The sequence below is a fragment of the Oncorhynchus kisutch genome, linkage group LG27 (genome assembly GCF_002021735.2).
Source record: "Oncorhynchus kisutch isolate 150728-3 linkage group LG27, Okis_V2, whole genome shotgun sequence".
Lineage (NCBI taxonomy): Eukaryota > Metazoa > Chordata > Actinopteri > Salmoniformes > Salmonidae > Oncorhynchus > Oncorhynchus kisutch.
The window spans coordinates 14940168-14960527 of record NC_034200.2 but is presented as its reverse complement, the minus strand read 5'-3'; the positions used below and the strand labels follow the sequence as shown (position 1 = coordinate 14960527).

The 20360-nt window shown below is 43.5% G+C and overlaps 1 protein-coding gene across 4 annotated transcripts; it reads right to left on the bottom strand.

Moving 5' to 3' along the window:
- Positions 1-1845: 1845 nt before the first annotated feature.
- Positions 1846-19422, bottom strand: rb1cc1 (RB1-inducible coiled-coil 1). Of its 4 annotated transcripts, none has more exons than XR_004205797.1 (23): positions 19050-19400; positions 17674-17806; positions 17409-17535; positions 17037-17207; positions 16633-16835; positions 15852-16257; positions 15450-15620; positions 15090-15274; positions 14718-14904; positions 14440-14521; positions 14260-14324; positions 14049-14152; positions 12938-13070; positions 10900-12824; positions 8977-9169; positions 6955-7063; positions 5857-6546; positions 5587-5641; positions 5448-5495; positions 3596-3654; positions 3329-3456; positions 2956-3044; positions 1846-2778 (listed from the first exon to the last, which is right to left on the bottom strand). XR_004205797.1 is itself a non-coding variant. In XM_020463503.2 (23 exons), the coding sequence occupies exons 2-23, from the start codon at positions 17742-17744 to the stop codon at positions 2701-2703; spliced, it is 4887 nt and encodes a 1628-aa protein (XP_020319092.1). In that variant the 5' UTR covers positions 17745-17806; positions 19050-19422; the 3' UTR covers positions 1856-2700. The 4 variants fall into 4 exon arrangements, 3 of the variants coding, with proteins under 3 accessions (XP_020319092.1, XP_020319089.1, XP_020319090.1); XM_020463503.2 differs by having other exon boundaries at positions 1856-2778; positions 2956-3026; positions 6231-6546; positions 19050-19422; XM_020463500.2 differs by having other exon boundaries at positions 1856-2778; positions 6231-6546; positions 19050-19409.
- Positions 19423-20360: the final 938 nt, after the last annotated feature.

Genomic DNA, 20360 nt, shown 5'->3' with positions numbered 1-20360 from the left:
ACAATTGCATTTTAATCAATGGAAATTTGAATGCACAGAGATACCGTGACGAGAACCAAAGGCCAATTGTCGTGCCATTCAACCACCAGCATCATCTCATGTTTCAGCATGATAATGCACGGCCCCATGATGCAAGGATCTGTACACAATTCCTGGAAGCTGAAAACGGCCCAGTTTTTCCATGGCCTGCATACTCAGACATGTCACCCATTGAGCATGTTTGGGATGCTCTGGATCGACGTGTACGACAGCGTGTTCCAGTTCCCAACAATATCCAGCAACTTCGCACAGACTTTGAAGAGGAGTGGGACAACATTCCACAGGCCACAACCAACAGCCTGACCAACTCTATGCGAAGGAGATGTCTCACACTGCATGAGGCAAACGGTGGTCACACCAGATACTGACTGATTTGTGATCCACAAGGCAATTTTAAAAAAAAGTATCTATAACCAACAGATGCATATCTGTATTCCCAGTCATGTGAAATCCATAGATTAGGGCCTAATGGATTTTTTTCAATTGACTGATTTCTTTATATGACCTGTAACTCAGTAAAATCTTTGAAGTTGTTGCATGTTACATTCATATTTTAGTTTTTGTTCAGTGTAGTTTGAGTACAATCCTAAACCGCTGACCGTTAAACATGGCAATGCTAAAATGCAACCGTGCCTGATGAGAGCGACTCCCAGCAGCTCCATGCTCAGAGGGGGGTCGTAAACATTTACACTAAGAGCCTATCCAGTGCACATGGTTGGTGTGTGCCAGGCCACCTCGGTATCATCGAATTCTGTGTGTAGAGTCACATATTTTCTCATTCAAGCCCGTCCTGAATTTTTTTTGTAGGAATCACACCATCAATTTATGAAGAAGCCGTCCAAATGTGACAACAGGCTTATGCTTAATGGAGAAAATAGAGCTAAACATTGTTAAAACACCCCTAGACCCACATGGTTAGGGAGAGCTGCGATGCACCCTACTGTGATCTGGGAAAGTGATGTTGGTGTGCTTCCTCCTCCATGAGGGCCGCACCGTTCTTCCTGATTTGAAGCCTTTTTGAAGTCTGTTTCCTGCCATAGCATGCCAACACTACAACCACATTAGCTAATGCTTCCCACAAAAGAAATTCTAAATCAAATAAGAATTATTTCTTTATAGCTTGTGCGAACTTAAATGGATTTCCAAACCAACGATTTCGGAAACAACTGCTATTATCAAAATGTTACATATTTTCTTTTGTCTATTTGTACATTTTCAATTGAGCATAATGGTTGGGGGGGGGGGGGGGGGGGGGGGACTACACCATTCCATTAAAATTAATCAATAGCAATAAAGAGCTTTTTTCTTTGGTCTGTTAACATTCAATGTTTTTGGTGTAGTACAATGAAAATCTCTAATTAAATGTTCTTAGATAGTGAGCATAGATATTGGCCTACTATATTTCTTAAGGAGCCAACAAGCCTGGTTTTTAAACAGGCAGGTGGTCACGGAGCGTATTGAATGACTTGATTGTCCTTGAACTACAGAAGCAGCATTTCCTCCTATGTCCTTAATTAACAGCATTCCAAAGCCAGGCTCGGCTCAGTGACATGATTTACATAAATTAGTGTCCACTGAAATCCCCATATGCAGGTCATTGAGGTATATTCGATATATGATACTCTCTCCAATGCTGCCCTTCCGAGGTGTTTCTCATCGTGTTAAATGAATGTCATATTTTCATGAAACATCTTTTTAAACATCTGTCCTGTCTTTACATCTTATATGTGTATATTTTGTCATGGGCAAGTATGTCAGTTGTGTACCTGCTTATGTTGAAATAACGGCTATGTTGAAGTAACTAAGTGCAGTAAAGTTATTTGGGATCAATCCTTTATTGTTTCAAAACTCTAAATTATTTTACAATACAGTCCTTTATTGTTACTTCCGTGATTTGAATGATGGGTAATGTACAATGTCATCCAATCATGAAACACAGTCAAACAAGTATTCCTTTCTACATATCAATATTCTATGACAGCGGGAAGTTTTGAGCTGTTAGTTTTTTCTGTATTTATTTGATTTAATAGCACAATTCCTTCCCTTTTGAATGAACAAAAAGCATTGTTTTTGGAAAGTGCATCGTCAATGATTGCAATGATGACTGCTTGCGTCAGTCAGCCAAAATGTACATTTCAGTATTAACTGAGGGCCATACTGCGTCGTGAGTAACAAACGGCATTGACTACACTTCCAACTATAACATTTACCTGGATAAGTAAAACCAAAGAAAATATATCAATATGCATGCCATGAACATTCATCCATAAACATTTACAATAAATGTATATTTTCATTTGAATTCTATTGCTGATAATGATGAACTATTTTCCACAAAGAGGACAAATGCTGATAATGAATGAGAACTAAATATATAAACATTCAAATAGTTTTTGTTCAAATTAACACACGGGTATTAATGCTTTCTGCCAGTGTTTAGGGCCATGCCCTAATAAAGAAATAGCATTTGGTCCACAACAACAAATACTCTAGTTTAAAAAGAAAGACGGGGTTGATGAGATGTTGAACTGAAGGCCAAAATAATACCATGATCTTTCTTTTCATTTTCAAGTTGATAAGAGATCTATAAATGATGTATGATGTGAGTGTTTAAAACTTTATGCAATATAAATATACATTTCAGCTCATAACGTGGCTGTACTATACTTTCTTGTTCCACGGAACAGCTTTCACCCTGTAGAACTTGGTGCCCAAAGGAACTTTGAACCGGTTTTGAGCCTAAGATGAGAAACACACCACATACGTGCTCTTAGAAAGTCATCCTTTGATTCTTCATTATTTTATTTTAATTATTGATTATTTGACCTCCTGTAATGACCATCTATATTCAGAAAAGCTACTGTGCTCTACTACTAGACTATTACAATTCATTACCTATATACTACTATACTTTACCTTTTTCGCCTGGCAATATTCTTTCTCCATAACTTTTCCGAGAACCCACGGCCGTCTTGAGGCTCCTGATGCTGAAGTAAACATAGGATCTGTCAGTGATCGACACAATAAAACCAATGCTCAGTACACAAACTTTGACACGGGTTACTCAAAATCACTTATCTGTCCAAGTTAATAAATTCAACAGTATTTACAGTTTGTAAAGAGACACCTGCTTGTTTTTGCACATAACTTGCTCTTCAAAACCACATTACACAATAACTTAGTATAATTGTCTATTATATACAACAAAAGTTAAATTGTACATTTTTGTATATTATAACTTAATGCTTTTTAAGAACTGAGGCCTACAATTAAAAAGTGATTTTCTGACCTGGTTTGAGATCCAGGGCCGTGAGGGACTCAGAGTGGAGGAAGTACAGGGTGGGACCCACGGTGAAAAGCACATAGTTGTCATGCCTTTCATCGAGGATGATCAGAACCAAGTCGCCAACCTGGAAACTGAAACGGACAAAGCGGTCAACCTTCACACAAAAATGGTGCTAGATTCTTACTTTTATTTGCTAGAGAAAACATACAGCCACTGAGTCTATATACACTACACATCAGCACTTTTGTGTGTCAATCTTCGTATGCTTACTCTCGGATGGCAATTTTCTCAGAATGCCGTGACGACACCGAGGACATGCTTTGAGACATCTACAAAGAGAGAACGGTCATGGTTGTTAAGAGTGAGACGATAATCTTCTTGACACTGCTGGCCATGGATGCGTTCCTGGCCAAAATGTATACTGACTGATCTTTGCATAGCAGCCATCAATAGTAACGTATGTTGTGCGGCGTGAAATGTACTTGCTGGAACGGATACATTTTGGCATGCATTGTTATGCTTTTGTTTAGGTATGTGAGCAATAGTGCTGCAATATGTCAAACTGCCTGTATGATTGTTTTGATTCCCCTTTATCAGAAGGCTTTTGATAGAGGATGTTACTGTTGCCGATCAGAAAGCTCCTAGGTCTGCTGAACAGAGATTGAAGCATTGATGCTATTGCCATCTAGTGGTGGTGGGGTAAAATAGCTTGGGGTACACTGATAAAGCCTGTCAAAAGCTAAATGAATTATATTGGCCTATTCACCGAGTGTATAAAACATTAGGAACACCTTCCGAATACTGAGTTGCACCTCAGAACAGCCTTGATTCGCAAGGGCATGGACTGTACAAGGTTTCGAAAGAGTTCCACAGGGATGCTAGGGACATGTTGACTACAATGCTTCCCACAGTTGTGTGAAGTTGGCTGGTAGTGGAGCTCTAATCCAAATAGCTTGTTCCATCTCCTCCCACAGATACACAACTGAATTGAGATCTGGTGACTGGGCAGGCCACTGCAGGAAGCCAAATACACTTTCATGTTCGAAGAACCATTCCTGTACAATCCTAGCGTTATGGCATGGGGCATTATCCTGTTAAAAAATAAAACATTGGCAGCTCGATTCACTGATGCCATGAAGGGATGCACATGATTAGCAATGATGTTCCGACTTCCTGTGGCTTTCAAACTTTTATCAAGGGGCCCAATGTGTGCCTTGAAATCACACCCCCAACTCCAGTCTGCAAAGTTGACACGCGGTATGACGGATGCATGTACTCGTGCTTTTCTCCATACCCTAGTCCTCCCATCAGCATGAAACAGCAGGAACGGGGACTTGTCAGACCATGTCTTTTCAATTCTCCAGTGTCGTGTTTTCGTTCCTTGTTTTCGTTCAGCCCACTGCAAACGCAGTTTTTAGTTTTTTTGCTGAAAGAAGTGGAACTTTGTAAGGTCATCAGCTGCCATACCCCATTCTTGTCAAGACATGACAAGTTATGAATTATTTTATGGGTATTTGTGCACCAATGTTGCACTGGACTGTCACTGGACTAACTGTAGCCAGTGTGTTGCTCCGCACAATTCGTGACAGCCTCCTTTGTCCTCTTCCATCAATGACGGCTGGATGTCCTTTGGGTAGTGGACCATTCTTGATACACATGGGAACCTGTTGAGAGTGAAAAACCCAGCAGCGTTGCAGTTCTTGACACACTCAAACCGGTGCACCTTGGACCTACTACCATACCTCCTTCAAAGGCACTTAAATATTTTGTCTTGCCCATTCCCCCTCTGAATGGTACACAAACACAATCCATGTCTCAATTGCCTCAAGGCCTAAAAATCTGCTCTTCAACTACACTGATTGAAGTGGATTTAACAGGTGACCTCAATAAGAGTTCTTAGCTTTCACCTGGATTCGCGTGGTCAGTCTGTCATGGAAAGAGCAGGTGTTCCTAATGTTTTATACACTCAGTGTATATCTAGAAGTAAACAATACACATGGTAACCAAGTGAAAAACGAATGCAAAAAAAACATGTTCATTTGGGGGGGCTTAAACAATCACATGATATTAAATCAACATTTCCTCCTCCTCTAATCAGCCATCAAAGTGAACAAAAACCTACCAGTCTTTGACTGAGGCGCTTGTTTTCTTCTTCCTTCATGTGTAAAGTCTGAAATATGGCAGAAGATGTTACAGCTCAAGTCAAATTCTACAACAATCCAACCCCAACTTCATCAGGTTCCATTTCGATGTCTACTCACCCTCTCAAGTAACAGTATCCGCTGTTTCTCCTCCGACATCATCAGGATGTTATCGCTAATAAAGAGACAAAGGGCCAATAATCAGACCAATTTGGCGACAGCTTTTAACACATTTGACAATCATTCAAACAAATAGTTACTCTGGGAAGAAAGAAAAAAATTCAACAAGCATGAATATGATTTTAAAGTGACTTTTGTTTGAGATGGCAATGATGATTGCTAGCCTGCATAACTGTTAGTTAACAGAAGAAAAAAAACAATATAACTTACATTTCCCAATCCTAGCCTCCCTCGCTCTCTGTTATTTGTCCTCACTTTGTCCATCCTTGTCTGGCCATCTCAAACAAGCACTTTCAACATCCTTTTTTAATCTTTTACACATTAAAACTGACAACATTCTTTGAAAGATGACAACTTATATTCATAATTTATCTTCATTATCCAATAAGGAGCACCTTCAAAGTCCTCACTGTCCTCACTACCACCAAATATGTCTCCATACTATATATATATATATGTTTAAACAATATTTTGCCGAAGTATATCTGTCAAAGCTTATTTCTATAAAACGACAGATTAACTGTGATGGGGGGGTTCTTCTGAATCACTGTTTATTGGACTGTTTGTGTTTGGGGGATGCTTACTGCACAGTCACCATGCTGGCCTCCACAGCAGAGTCCACTCTGTCGTCCTCTCTGGTGGCAGCCACAGAGGCCAGTCTGTCTGGGTCAGGGAAGAGCTCCGAAGAGCAGGCTCCAGCCCCAACCTCAGTCCCAGGTCCAGGACATGCTCCAGATCCAAGTCTAGCCCCGGCTCCAGTGGGCTCTAGAGCTAAGGGGTTAGGGCTGTAGTAGGCAGAGGACACCAGGGCTGTGCTGCGCAGCCGGTTCAGATCCTCCTCTAACTGCTTCTTCTCCTGCATGACGATGGCCCGGTCCTCAGAGAGCATCTCTATCAGACCTGAAGACACAAAATGAACATAACAGGATTACTTTTTTTATTTGACCTTTATTTAACTAGGTAAGTTAGGTAAGAACAAATTCTTATTTTCAATGACGGCCTAGGAACAGTGGGTTAACTGCCTTGTTCAGGGGCAGAACGACAGATTTCTTACCTTGCCAGCTCGGGGATCCGATCTTGCAACCTTTCGGTTACTAGTCCAATGCTCAAACCACTAGGCTACCTGCCACCCCTAATGAATGAACTGCAGCACGGCTTACTTTCAATAGAATCAACAAAATAATCTCTGAAAACAATAACAGCATAGAAAATGCTATCTAGTTCCAGCACATCCAGCCCATTAAGAGTTCAAAGGGCAGAAATCATTCTGTTCTCTCAGTGTCCTAGCTGTACGTGACTGTCGGGTACCTTTGTCCTTCTCCTGCTGCTGGGTAACCTTCCGCAGCTCCTCTGTGAGCTCACTGATGATCTGTTCCTTTTTCAGCTTCTCTCTCATCAGAACAGTGTTGAAGTTAGTCTGGGGGGGAGGGAGGAGGGGGACATGAAGGCTTTCAGACACCTAGGCAATAGAGCAGCAGTAAAACACAACGAGGCAGTCACAGAGGACAAAGAACTACCAGACAGGAGACAGGTGAGGCTGAGTGAGTCAATTGAGGGTTGAGCCACAGCTCAGAACCACAGACGTCCATCAAGCCTGCTCGCTTTACCATAAGATCTTAGGCTTGGAGGACCACTGGGTTTTAGGCTGGTAGCATAACCTATGATAATGCCAATTTATAGAAAAAGTAACATTGCGTAGTAAATGTTTATACACTGCTCAAAAAAATAAAGGGAACACTTAAACAACACAATGTAACTCCAAGTCAATCACACTTCTGTGAAATCCAACTGTCCACTTAGGAAGCAACACTGATTGACAATAAATTTCACATGCTGTTATGCAAATGGAATAGACAACAGGTGGAAATTATAGGCAATTAGCAAGACACCCCCAATAAAGGAGTGGTTCTGCAGGTGTTGAACACAGATCACTTCTCAGTTCCTATGCTTCCTGGCTGATGTTTTGGTAACTTTTTAATGCTGGCGGTGCTTTCACTCTAGTGGTAGCATGAGACGGAGTCTACAACCCACACAAGTGGCTCAGGTAGTGCAGCTCCTCCAGGATGGCACATCAATGCGAGCTGTGGCAAGAAGGTTTGCTGTGTCTGTCAGCGTAGTGTCCAGAGCATGGAGGCGCTACCAGGAGACAGGCCAGTACATCAGGAGACGTGGACGAGGCCGTAGGAGGGCAACAACCCAGCAGCAGGACCGCTACCTCCGCCTTTGTGCAAGGAGGAGCAGGAGGAGCACTGCCAGAGCCCTGCAAAATGACCTCCAGCAGGCCACAAATGTGCATGTGTCTGCTCAAACGGTCAGAAACAGACTCCATGAGGGTGGTATGAGGAGGGCCTGATGTACAGGTGGGGGTTGTGCTTACAGCCCAACACCGTGCAGGACGTTTGGCATTTGCCAGAGAACACCAAGATTGGCAAATTCGCCACTGGCGCCCTGTGCTCTTCACAGATGAAAGCAGGTTCACACTGAGCACATGTGACAGACGTGACAGAGTCTGGAGACGCCGTGGAGAACGTTCTGCTGCCTGCAACATCCTCCAGCATGACCGGTTTGGCGGTGGGTCAGTCATGGTGTGGGGTGGCATTTCTTTGGGGGGGCCGCACAGCCCTGTGACTCCAAATCCAGACGTCCATGGGTTGCTAAATTTGATTTCCATTGATAATTTGTGTGATTTTGTTGTCAGCACATTCAACTATGTAAAGAAAAAAGTATTTATTAAGAATATTTCATTCATTCAGATCTAGGATGTGTTATTTTAGTGTTCCCTTTATTGTTTTGAGCAGTGTATTTGTGGTGCAGTTTTCAATTTGAGAGGCAAAACATTGTGTTCTAACGAACAACGTGGTTTAACCCCATTCCTCCAAGAGGGTCACATAGCCACCTGTATCCTATTCCCATTTGGACTGCTCACTAGCAAGACGAGGTCATGAGAACACTGTGTGCTATAATGACACACACAGTGCCTCACAGACCTGCTTTCATGTAGGGGCTGACTAAGGCTGCCTCATGGGCACATAGTGGTAGTAGTGAGGTAATGGAGTATTTTTTGCATTGCAGGTGTTGGTCACTTGTAGTCAGTTTGCTTGCAGTTGCCAGTGAATTAAAATTAGACCTCAGAAGAACGGTAACGGGACAAATGCTAAAAAACTCAAACAATTAGCTAAACACAGAAAATGTAGGAAAACGAACTACAGTACAAAGTATAGGAAGTACATTGCAGTGTATCTCGATATGGTGCTGCTCCTAGATTCAGTGCCGGTCAATATTGACAGAAGAACCCTCTGAATAGGATGTGAGGACTATTCCAACACGGACCTGTTGTTCTGCGATGAGTGAGGTCTTGAGGTTCTGCATCTCCTCGTCCTTCCTCTTCTCCAGGAGCTCCAGCTGGGTGTGCAGGGAGGCCGTCTCCTGCTGCAGACGCTCCTGCAAGGCAGAGTCCAGGGAGAGAGGAGCTCCTGCTTCGGATCCCCGACCCTCTGTCTGCACCTTTGACAACCCCGCCTCTCTGTAGCACACACACACAGAGATAGAAAGAGAAATAAGTAACAGAGACAAGTCACACACCGTAGACATCAGGTAGGTCAACAGGTCAAATTAAATACTCTACACAAGTTAGTGTCGTGAGGAGTTCCTAGTGAGTTTTTGTCTCGTCTCAGTGCCCGTCATTTTATGTTCCCTTTAAATATCCGATAGCCTGCGAGCTTGACAAAGCACGCAGTACATGTTATGGTTCCCTTAAGTGTTCACCTCTGGGCCTTTTTCAGGATGTAAACCTTAAACACAGCTATTTAACGCAAGAAAATAGCTATTTTCAGTGTATACTAAAGCTAATTGAAGTCTACACGAGTTTGTGTAATCTTAACTCAGCCGGGGTCTGAACTTACTGTTGAGTTAGAATACACAAGGGAACATTTCTAAATTTGATTGTGTATCAGTTTTCCCTCTTATGTTGGTCTCTAGTTAGGTCTCCACCCAATTGGCAACCAATTTTCAGGCAAATATTCCCAAATCTAGTGGGCAAAATCTAATTTGCAGCTGGGCTGGAATAATACATCATGGCCTCTCTCTTGCATTTCAAAGACGGTACCAAGATAATCCTTTGTATTATCTTTGACCAGATCTATTGTGTTATATTCTCCTACATACATTTCACATTTCCACAAACTTCAAAGTGCTTCCTTTCAAATGGTACCAAGAATATGCATATCCTTGCTTCAGGGACTGAGTTACAGGCAGTTAGATCTGGGTGTCATTTTCGGCAACAAAAAAAATAACAAAAAAAGGGGGGTGGATGCTAAAGGGGTTAATTAAGTTTGAATAAAAATCTCAAAGTTAAATGTGTTTCCATCACATTTTAAACTCTACCGGTTGTTTTGTCACAAAAAAATGTTTGCGTTAAATAGCAAATGTTCCTACTCTGGTCGCAGGTGCTGTGCGGGTAGGCTCGTCTACGTGATGCGTTTACTATGGATATTTTTATTTGACAAATGGCAGGCAAGCATCGATCATCATGTCATCAGAATAAGACCCTCGATCATTTTTGTTTTTTTAAAGGAGCATCAAGTTCATCACCAAACACTTTCACCACCCTGTGAAGTTCGTCATAACTTATTCCATCTGTAGCCTAATAAACTGTATTTCCCAAGTCGTAGTGGGAGGATCACACACCATATCATAGACCCTCCAAGTTGACCTCGAGATGATGGTTATTATATCAATATTTGCAGGACTTTTGTAGGACTTTACTCGCATAAAAACTGTGGATGAAAACACGGTTAGTGACAGTCACTCAATTAGCCCATGTCAGCTAACATTTTGTAGATTGGTAAATTAGTCTAGCCAGCTATTTAAACTTGTAGTAATCATGGACGAATCATCGACCTCCATTGATTTGTTAGTCACTCTCACTCAGATATCCTATATAAAAAAAACAGTAAACATCTCTCTCCACCCTATGGCAAAATGTGTAGAATTACTGGAAATTAGCTGTAAAACAGCACATTTTTCACTCCAGCGTATGGGAAAATTTGTAGAATTGACTGAAATGATCTATACAATTGCTAAATCATCTCTCTTAGCCCAATGGCAAAATGTGTAGAATTTCAGCAAACTTGCAAAATTGTAGGGAACGAACTCTAAAACTAGTCATCTTGTTCATTACAAGGCTGATTAAATGTTTATTACAAATCACAGTTATCGGTTACCTGGTAACAGTGGTACATGCGTCTCTCTTACCTTTCTGAGGATTGTCTTTCCCGAAGCTCATTTTCAAGTTGTCTAATTTTGTCTAGAAGTCTTTTCTCCATCTCCTCCTTTTGTTGCTCAAAGTCTTTGAAGGCATCTGGTACTGCAGCCTTCAAGGACTCCTCTTTCTCCAAACGTTCCTGGGCTGCTTGGGTGTCCTGCTCTAATCTTTTGGTGAGCAGATCATTTTCTGTCTGCAAATCGCAGATAACAGTCCTCAAGTGTTGCTCCTGCTCCTCAAAACTCCTCTGCTGCACTTCCATATCGTTGCGCAGTGCTGCCGTCTGCAGGTCGAGGTCTAGTTGGAGGTTCTGCAGCTGTTCTGCATGGCTCCTTCCTGCGTCCTGGGCCTGCTGCTGCAAGGCGGTCAGCTCGCTGCGGCGCTGGTTCCGCTCTTCCTCGTGCCTGCCCACCAGCTCCGAGATGCACTGGTCTTTCTCCATGAGCATCAGCGTCCGGAGCTCGGCCAAGCCCTTCTCGTACTCTTCGTTCTTAGCATGCAGCTGCCCGTTGACCTGAACTAGCTGTTCGTTGAGGGACTGGGTCTCTGCCTCTACAGTAGCCTTCCTCACGTTGGCTTCCTGCTGCCCCTGCTTGGCCTCCTCGTAGAGAAGCCTCACAACCTCCATCTCTGACTCCTTCAGGGCCAGCTCCACCTCCAGCTTGCAGCGTAGGTCAGCCAGCTCAGTTGCCCGGGACTCCAGGTCCCTCAGCTGGCCGTCCCGCTCTGTCAGAGAGGCGGCGTGGCGGTCTGCGACCTCACTCAGCTTGACCCTGTTCACCGTTGCCAGGCACTCCATGGCCTCCTGGTTCTCCCGGGCCAGGGTGTCTAGCTGGGTCTGGTGCTGCTGCCTCATCCTCTCCTCCAGTTCCTGAAGGTGGACCTGCTCGGCCCCCTCCAGCTCCTGGCGGATCTTCTGCTGGCCGCGCTCGATCTCAATGTGGAGTGTCTCCAACTGGCTGTACAGGGAGTCTCTGGAGGCAGCCACAGTCAGCACATCTTGGGCCTGATCGCTGATTTTCTGCTCCAGGACACTGAGGCTCTGAGTGTGTCCGCTCTCCGCCTCGGTCCAGCACTGCCTCTCAGTCTCGAGCTGGGTCAGCTCCTTCTCCTTGCGCTCCAGCAGCCCCTCCAGCTCCAGCATGGCCCGCTGCACGTCTTTCACGATGTTCCGGTTGACCCGGTTCTCCTCCGTCAGGGTCTGAAGTTGCTTCTCGTGGTCCTGCTGCACAGAGAGGAGCTCGGCCTGGTGCTGCTCCCTCAGCTCCTCCTCCTCCCTCTTACGGATGGTGTCCACCATGTTGCGCACCTCAATGGTCATGGTCTTCAGGGCGAAGCCAAAGTCTCGCTGCTCCTTCAGCACCAGGCCTCTGAAGCGATACAGGTCATCCTTGACGCTCCGCAAGTTGGCCTGGGACTCCTCGGCAGCAGAGCGGTAATTCTCAATGCTCAGATTCAGCATAGCCAACTTGGAGTTTTCCCTCTCTAATGTGGTGGTGTCATGCATGCGCTTGCTGTCAATGGCGTTGATGACCGACGAGTACAGCGACTCCACCATCATCTCTGGGCTGGTGGGGTCGCTGATGGGGGTGGGCGAGTTTTCGATCACAAACTCGTTGACCGCCGACAAGAAGTCTGACTCGGGGCTCTCAGCCAGGGAGTCCAGGTCCAGGGAGCCGGCTTGCTGCAGGACGGGGTCCATGTTGGGGTGGCCAATTGTCTCGAAGTCAAAGGTTTGGGCATCGATGCTGTCCGGGGACAGGTCCTCCAGGGCGGTGGGGCCAGGGAGGGGCTGGCAGGGGGGCCCCGGGAGACTGAGAGAGGAGGGGGTCTTGGGGGAGGAAGTCCCTGGGGTGCTGTCAGACTGTGGGGTCACCGCTGCCGTGGATCTCTGAGCACTCTGGCTGCACGACCCCTGGAGGAACAGAAATAAGAAGGGGAGTGAGTGGAGAATATGCACTAAAGGGACAGTGTTTACTGTGCTTTTAGATAGCTGCCATTCCATATTCCACTGTAATTTGTCATTACCCGTTGTTCGCTGAGTAAATCGGTGATAGTTTGAGACATCTCATCCACACTTGCAGCTTGAGAAGCAAGGACCAACTGTTGAAGCATCTCCACATGCAGATGCAAAGGCTCAAAATCACACAGTGTTGGAACCCTGGGGGAAAGAAACATGGGACTAACTTTACTCCAATACGAAATGGGACAGTCTCCCATGGCTATTGCACTGAATATTGCAACAGAGAATACAGCCAAGAGTTCACAAGTAAACTAATCATACAGGTAGTAGGCCTGTAACAAGTAGGGATGAACACTGGAAATTATTATATTACTCAAATAATATCCTGACATTTTTTCAGATATCCGGATAGTAGAAATGCGAGAAAAACGATTTTTGGGCTATTGACTCATAACGAAGCAAATGCACATGGCACCATGTCATCTTGTAACTGTACATCAAACGGTGATCATAAACGTTGACAATGTCCATGACATGAGTTTTTGATATGGAAATACCAAGTGCACATTTGGACTCAGTGTTTGGCTTGCTTGTATGACATCAAAGCAGTATTTCCTATAATTCTCAATGTCTCATCTTTCAAAATACACAGTCCTCTTCATTTACAGCATTTCCAAACTCAAGACAACAAAACAATTGCTAAAGTTGCCCAATTAGCGGGAGGGATGGAGGCCTTCTTGTCTCGCGAGGTGCTCAAGTTCAGAAAGCCTGTCAGTCAAAGTCCATACAGCGCTGTGAAGTGCAGAGCTCTGAAGTCATGTGACGCATGTTACTGTACAGCCACTGAGTTCCAATTTAGGCGTTTATCAAAGTACAAATCTGCCATTTTCAATATGTATAGGGGTACGAGTGTAAAGGTTTAAAAGAAGTGTGTTTTATTAAATGTACAATTTAAAATGGCATGGTATATCCTTGTCGGTAAAAATGTCACACGGATTATTTCATCTAGACAAAGTTTTTCGATGTTATAATAGGCCTACAGTCGTTTTTCTCCAAAAAAAGAACACTCGCTCAAGTAATTGAATACCAACGTCCGTTAGGATATTCGATTAACCGTGCCAAGTTACAAGACATGGTTATTTCTTTACTATGCACGTGAGGGGAACCACGGCCTACCTGAGGAAAGGCTGCACCTCTGTAGGACAACAGGTCTTTAAGTACTGCAGGTCACCAAGGGAAATATCGGGAAGCTCAAAGTCAAACTTTCTGGGCTTTCTTGTCTACACAATAAAAGAGACAACAAAAACAAGAGAGAAATGGGTTGGATTATAAAATTTTGGAAATGAAATAGACGTTCATAGAACACGGTAAGTGACTGACTACTTACGCAAAATGAAGTGGGCGGCCACGAGTCAAGTCCTCTAAACAACCGATTTCGGAGAAAACATTTCCCTGCAAAGAGGATCACAAAGCTCAGCTGTTGGGTTTGAATTAATGGATGTTCATTTCAGAGGGGATACTTGTAAAAAAAAAAATCGCCAAATAGGACTTTTAAAATGGAACTTACTGAACAACTTGCCAAACGTTTCCCTTTTATACTTCTCGGTCTCATAGAGATGCTTTCCATCCTTCACGAGAGCACAGGCCCACTGAGAAGAGAGATAACAGAAGAGCACAATTTACACCGTTTTTCATCCAATTGTTTGAGTTCCTAGCATATCTGTAGGCCTGGCCGGAGGTTGAGGCTCGTGTTACAGTAGGTCTGCAAGTAGGGACTGAAGAGAGACGTGGGCTGGCCTTGGGTTTTGAAAAGGGGCCGTGAGTGGGTCCTGTGCTCTGACTGACCTCTCTGTAGTGGCCGATGAAGAGCTTCCTGCGAACCACCTCCACCACGGCCAGGCAGTACATCTGAGGCACGGTGCTGAGGGCGTCCACCACCCGGACTCTCTCCATCAGCTCGGTCAACAGCCTCAGCAGGGCTTGCAGCTTCTCCCCATCCTGGTCCGCGTGCAGCATCACGTAGCAGCACCATCTACATTCACAATGGTTAGGGTCAGTGTTAGCTTGGCTTAGAAAAGTGATTTACATGGCTTGCACATGATCACTTATGGTGTATTTATTGGAGTGATTTTGGTTTGCCGCATTGCTCAAAGGGAATAAAGATGCACCAAAAGAGAGACAGAAAAAATAAATGAGAGGAATTAACAGATGCCTTACTTGAGACGAACTTGTAGGTTGTTCGCCAGCTCCTGTTTGGCAGTGGTGCACTTCTGTTTGATGTCCAGAAGCTTCCTGTGGTTGGTCAGCATGATCATCAGCTGATTGGCGTGACTGAGACACAGGTCAGGCAGCACGGACGTATCCTTCAGGTTCTCAGCACGCTTCTGATTGGCCAGAAAGCCCTAACAGCCAACAGATAGACAAGTGACTTTAGTTTTACATATTTCATTCACACGTTTTCAGCTGGATTGCATTATACAGTACATCATACAGTATGTGAATGAATAGGCACATTTTATACCGTGCGTTATTCACCATTGATATTACATCATTTAGATCACACCTTATTTTGCCTACCTGAGCAAGTTCCTTCTGTTCATTGACCAACTTTTTACAGCTCGCTATCATTTGGTCTAGAGCGTATAACCTGTCCTCAAGTCCTTTGATGGCTTTCATGTTCTGATTATCCAGTTTGGCAATCGTGTCTCGACATTCCGCTAAGAATGGTTGAATGACCCGTGGGTCGAGCTGAAATAGAAAGGACATTTACATTATGGTTCCATTTTGTCTGTGTTTCTTTGCATTTTACAACCAAGACACATCACTGAATAGACTCTGATAAATGAATTTACACCCAATGTTGATTCATTTAGTAGTCATGGCAAGGCCACTCCACTGACAGAGACCAATTCAGCCACACAGAAACTAAGAGACAAACATAACAGAAAAGACAGACAGAAACATACAACAGTGACTCACCCTATTGATGGAGTCAAAGCATTTCCTCACGACTGATTCCACGTCATTGGGCCGGTCTTGAACATTAATCCAGTCCAGCAGTGTGACGTTGAAGGACAGGGGGTTGGCCCTCTCTGGAGAGTCTGCCTCTTGCAGGGCTGCCCTCAGCCCACTACTGTCCGTCATCTCACTGCTTTCCAGGGCTTCGGCGGTGTCTGGCGAGTCCGCCATCCCCGGAGCAGAGAACGATGCAGGTAGCTTGGTGGGGGAGGGGCAGAGCACCGAGTCGGTGGACTTCTCCTCCTCGGTATCGTCAGAGTCCTTGTTTGGAGTGGAGCAGGACTTCTCCATGCATTCTTTGTAGCTGTGGCGGGTCAGACACTCCAGCAGGGGGATATTGGCCATGACTGAAACTGCTGTCCCCAGTCTAAAAAAGTGCATGTCAAATGTCAGTTCACACCCATAGAATTTAGATCTTTGGATACAGGTCACATGTGGCACAGTCTTTGGATACAGATTAATTAAGGCAAGTGTGCCACAGCAGAGAGAGACATGGGAAACGTAATTAGCTGATGATTCCAGACTTGCCAGTGTGGTACGCCACACACCTGCAAAAATCTCTAACCTGAAAAGGCACATTCTCTGCGAGAAATATGTATTTAACCTGAATAATTTATTGAAATTGAACCTATTGACTATACTGTCACAGCAGGACAATCCTTCCATATATTTGTTTCATTCATACCCCACCCACCCCTTTCAAATTGCATTGAACTTAATATTTATGCAGGGGGTCACTTACTTTGTCAGTTTCAATTTGATATCCTCAAATTCTTGTTGATAATTAATGTACGCCGTGTCAAATTTCCACAGTAGCTTCTGATAAGACAGGGTGCAGTCATCCAGGTTTGCCATGATAGCAGCCCAACCTTGGTGTTGGAGGTGTTCATCATGAACCAGGCGTTCGCAGAAAGAGCAAAGTTTCTTGGCGACTTCAAACATTTCCTGGAGAAGCAAAAGAAAGTTAGAACACACTAGAAATTACAAAACAATCATAAGTTCCATTAGCTTTCCTTACTCGAATACTGAGAAGATAACATTTTCATATCTGATTTTAATGTTGTAGCATGGTGAAACAAGGGACAGCAACATTGGTGGCTTATTTTGAGAAAGTAGTATCTGCGCCAGAACAAACAAAACATTTACCACAGCAAGTTGTGTTCGTGAGGCAACGGTGTGAAAGACTGCTGGCATCATTAGTGACTCCTCCACCTTGAGCTCCATCTCATTCTCAATAGAGAAGGTAGTTTTAGGGATCGTCGGAGCCCGGTCACACAAAATCATCTCTTTGTTGAACAGGAATATGGGGTTGGTGTCCTGAAAAAAAAAAAAGCACAATCTGTCAAGACACTTGAACTGAACACGTCTGGAATAATAACGTTTTCTTCAATTCAACATCTTGCACAGCGGCTTCAGAAAACTGTCACCAAATTTTGTTTACGTCAAAACTAGCTCCTTTATGAAACATAATTGTTATAAAAAATAAATAAAAAATGATTCCAAATGGTGCAAACTTACAGTGCCGGCACTGTAGCTGCAGACTCTCCTCTCTGCAACCATACACTCCCCTCCATTGACAACCAGAACTTGATGCTGGGTTGCAATCTTGTATTTGACCTGGATGGCATGTTTGAGGTCCAACACTCTGCAAGACATGTAAGGCCATATGATCAAATTCAGACAACTTTTTGATTTAAGCATACATTACATTTTCTGTTATGACTGAGATAAATTGAAAATGGATGTAGGTCATCTGAAAGATTTTTTTTTAAATGGCTCTTACGTTTGGACAGCGAGCTCTGTGTCAAATGCCAGAGTGCTTCCATTGTTGACCTGGAACACATACAACTTCATGTCGAATCCTCCAGCAATCGTCACACTCCTTTATCTTGATCATTTAGTCATTCAACACCACCCTGTGTAAGACAAAAAAAGGTCCAATAAGTATTGACTTTTGGTTGCGACTGTATACTATTCATTACTGGAAGCTACAAGGTCCACCAAATACATTTATTGACACATAAACTACATAATCTAACGTTAGTTGGCCTGTATCACAAGGCTTATCCAAAACATATAAATGAAATACAAACCAAAGACTTTACAAAAGACTTTGGAATAATTTGCCATTTACCTCACTAACATGTAACTTCTAGCTACATGAGATTGCATACACGTGTTTTAGCAATGTATTTCGATATTTTCAAAGGTGAGAACTGAAAAGCAGCCACAGACGTGGGGCTTCTAGCCTAAACTTGAACTCGACCATATACGTTTTGCTAGTTGTATAACATTAATATATAGACGTTGCTGCTTTGCCCAGCAAAATTTCTCTCATGAGAAATGTTAATGGACACACTCACTATATTATATAGGCAGTCAAGTGCTGTAAGCTAACGTTACAGGCTGAGTCATGTTGGCTATTAAATTAGCTAGGTTAGGTAACAAGCTAGCAAAAGCTACCATCGGCAAACTAGCATTCTAAGTTGGCTATTCACGTTGTAAACAAGATAACGCCTGTCTCACCTTGAAACTTGGCTAGACACTATCACAAACAATGGCTAGTTGACAGCTAAATTAGATAACTTAATGGCATTCTGCTGTGGTTTGGTCGGCCCCAACACAACACACGTAAAAGTATTGGGGAAATACGCCCTGGGTCAATGAATGCGGTGTAGCAATCTAACGTTCGTTGGCTAGTTACCGAAAGTGGCAAGTACCTGCGGGGAAAGCTATGGCTCTCCGACGATCAGCTACGAGGCCTTGCTTGACACAGTCGGTGGCTAGAAAGCTTTAGTTCGTTAGTACTTTATGCGCGTGCGTAACTTAACAGACCATTAGCTAACGTTAGCTAGATGGACAAAGGAAAGACGACAAAGGGACATGCAAATATAACATACATTGATTACTATCGACATAACTAGCTGGTTAACGAATTAACTAATACATGTCTAGTTTAAATCATTTAGTTTCCTCTGACGGTTTTAATAGCTGGCTAGATTAACGCCATTTCTCATCAACTTAGGTAACGTTAGTTAGGTTAGCTAACATTGGCTAACTAGCCATATCTTTCTTTTAAGTTTACACCCATGACAGTGAAGCGGTCGGTATGTAATTTTATATGACTGACATGTCTAGCAATGAGAAACCTATTCTTACCGTTGTTGTTTACTCCAATCCTTTCCCCCGCCTTGGCGAGCTAGCTGGCTAACTTGGTTTAGCTTGAATGGCATAACGCTAACGCTAGCTAGTTTTAGAAAACTAGCCGAAAATGTTGTTAGTTAGCTATGAGGTATGATTATCTAGTCTTTAATGTAGCTGACTCAATCTTAGTTTTTACGGTCGATTCATATTGCTATGTACACATTTTTATGGTTTCTCACTTCGCTTGTCACTGATCTATTTTCTTCGCCATGGGTTGTGTAACACCAGCTAATGTTTATTTCAAGTAGCTAGCAAGCTAACACCCTATTCTGCAGCTAGCTGTGTTTTGTTGTTGTGCTTATCGTCACTGCACGGCGAGGTGCATTCTGGGAGAAGAACAAGTAATGGCTGTGTTTTGGTGCAACATGAAAGGGGTGTGGTTTGTCCAATTGCAGTAGAGAAGGGCCCATCATAGTACAAAGGATACAATTGTATCTTATAACTTATTTATTTATTAATTAACCCACCAAATTGATCATCCAACGACAAACATTTCTCTACACCCACAATAACATCTGCTAAATGTGTAGGTGACCAATACAATTGGATTTGAACACATGGCATTGAATGTAGAGAGAAATTGATGCACTCACTCTCTAGCTCTACTTGAAACCAGACATCCATGCAACTTTAGAATGCATGAAAAAAATGCATCACTGGAATATAATTGCAATCAACATTTCAAGTAGTAAAGCATTGGCTTTCAGAATCAGAATTACCTTCATTCACCAATGGGCCTATGCACCAAGAATTTGACCTGGTGAAATGGTGCTGACTACAACAATTATAATTTACTGACAGAATATATAGACAAAGAATTTTCACAGCACATACACATACTAAAGATACAGAAGAATCTGAAGAAGTGCACACAATTTAAAGAAATATAATAAATAAATTAACCCATCCTCTTCGCATGTATGGCGTTGTGTGGGCGAGCGGTGTCAACGTTTGCTGATGTCAACGTTGTGAACAGAGGGCCCCATGGTGACGGGGGGGGGGGGGGGTTATGGTATGGGCAGGCATAAGCGATGGACAACGAACACAATTGCATTTTATCGATGGCAATTTGAATGCGCAAAGATACCGTGACGAGATCCTGATGCCCATTGTTGTGCCATTCATCCGCTGCCATCACCTCATGTTTCAGCATGATAATGGCCTGCATACTCAGCAGACATGTTTGGGATGCTCTGGATCGTGTTCCAGTTCCTGCCAATATCCAGCAACTTCGCACAGCCTTTGAAGAGGGGTGGGACAACATTC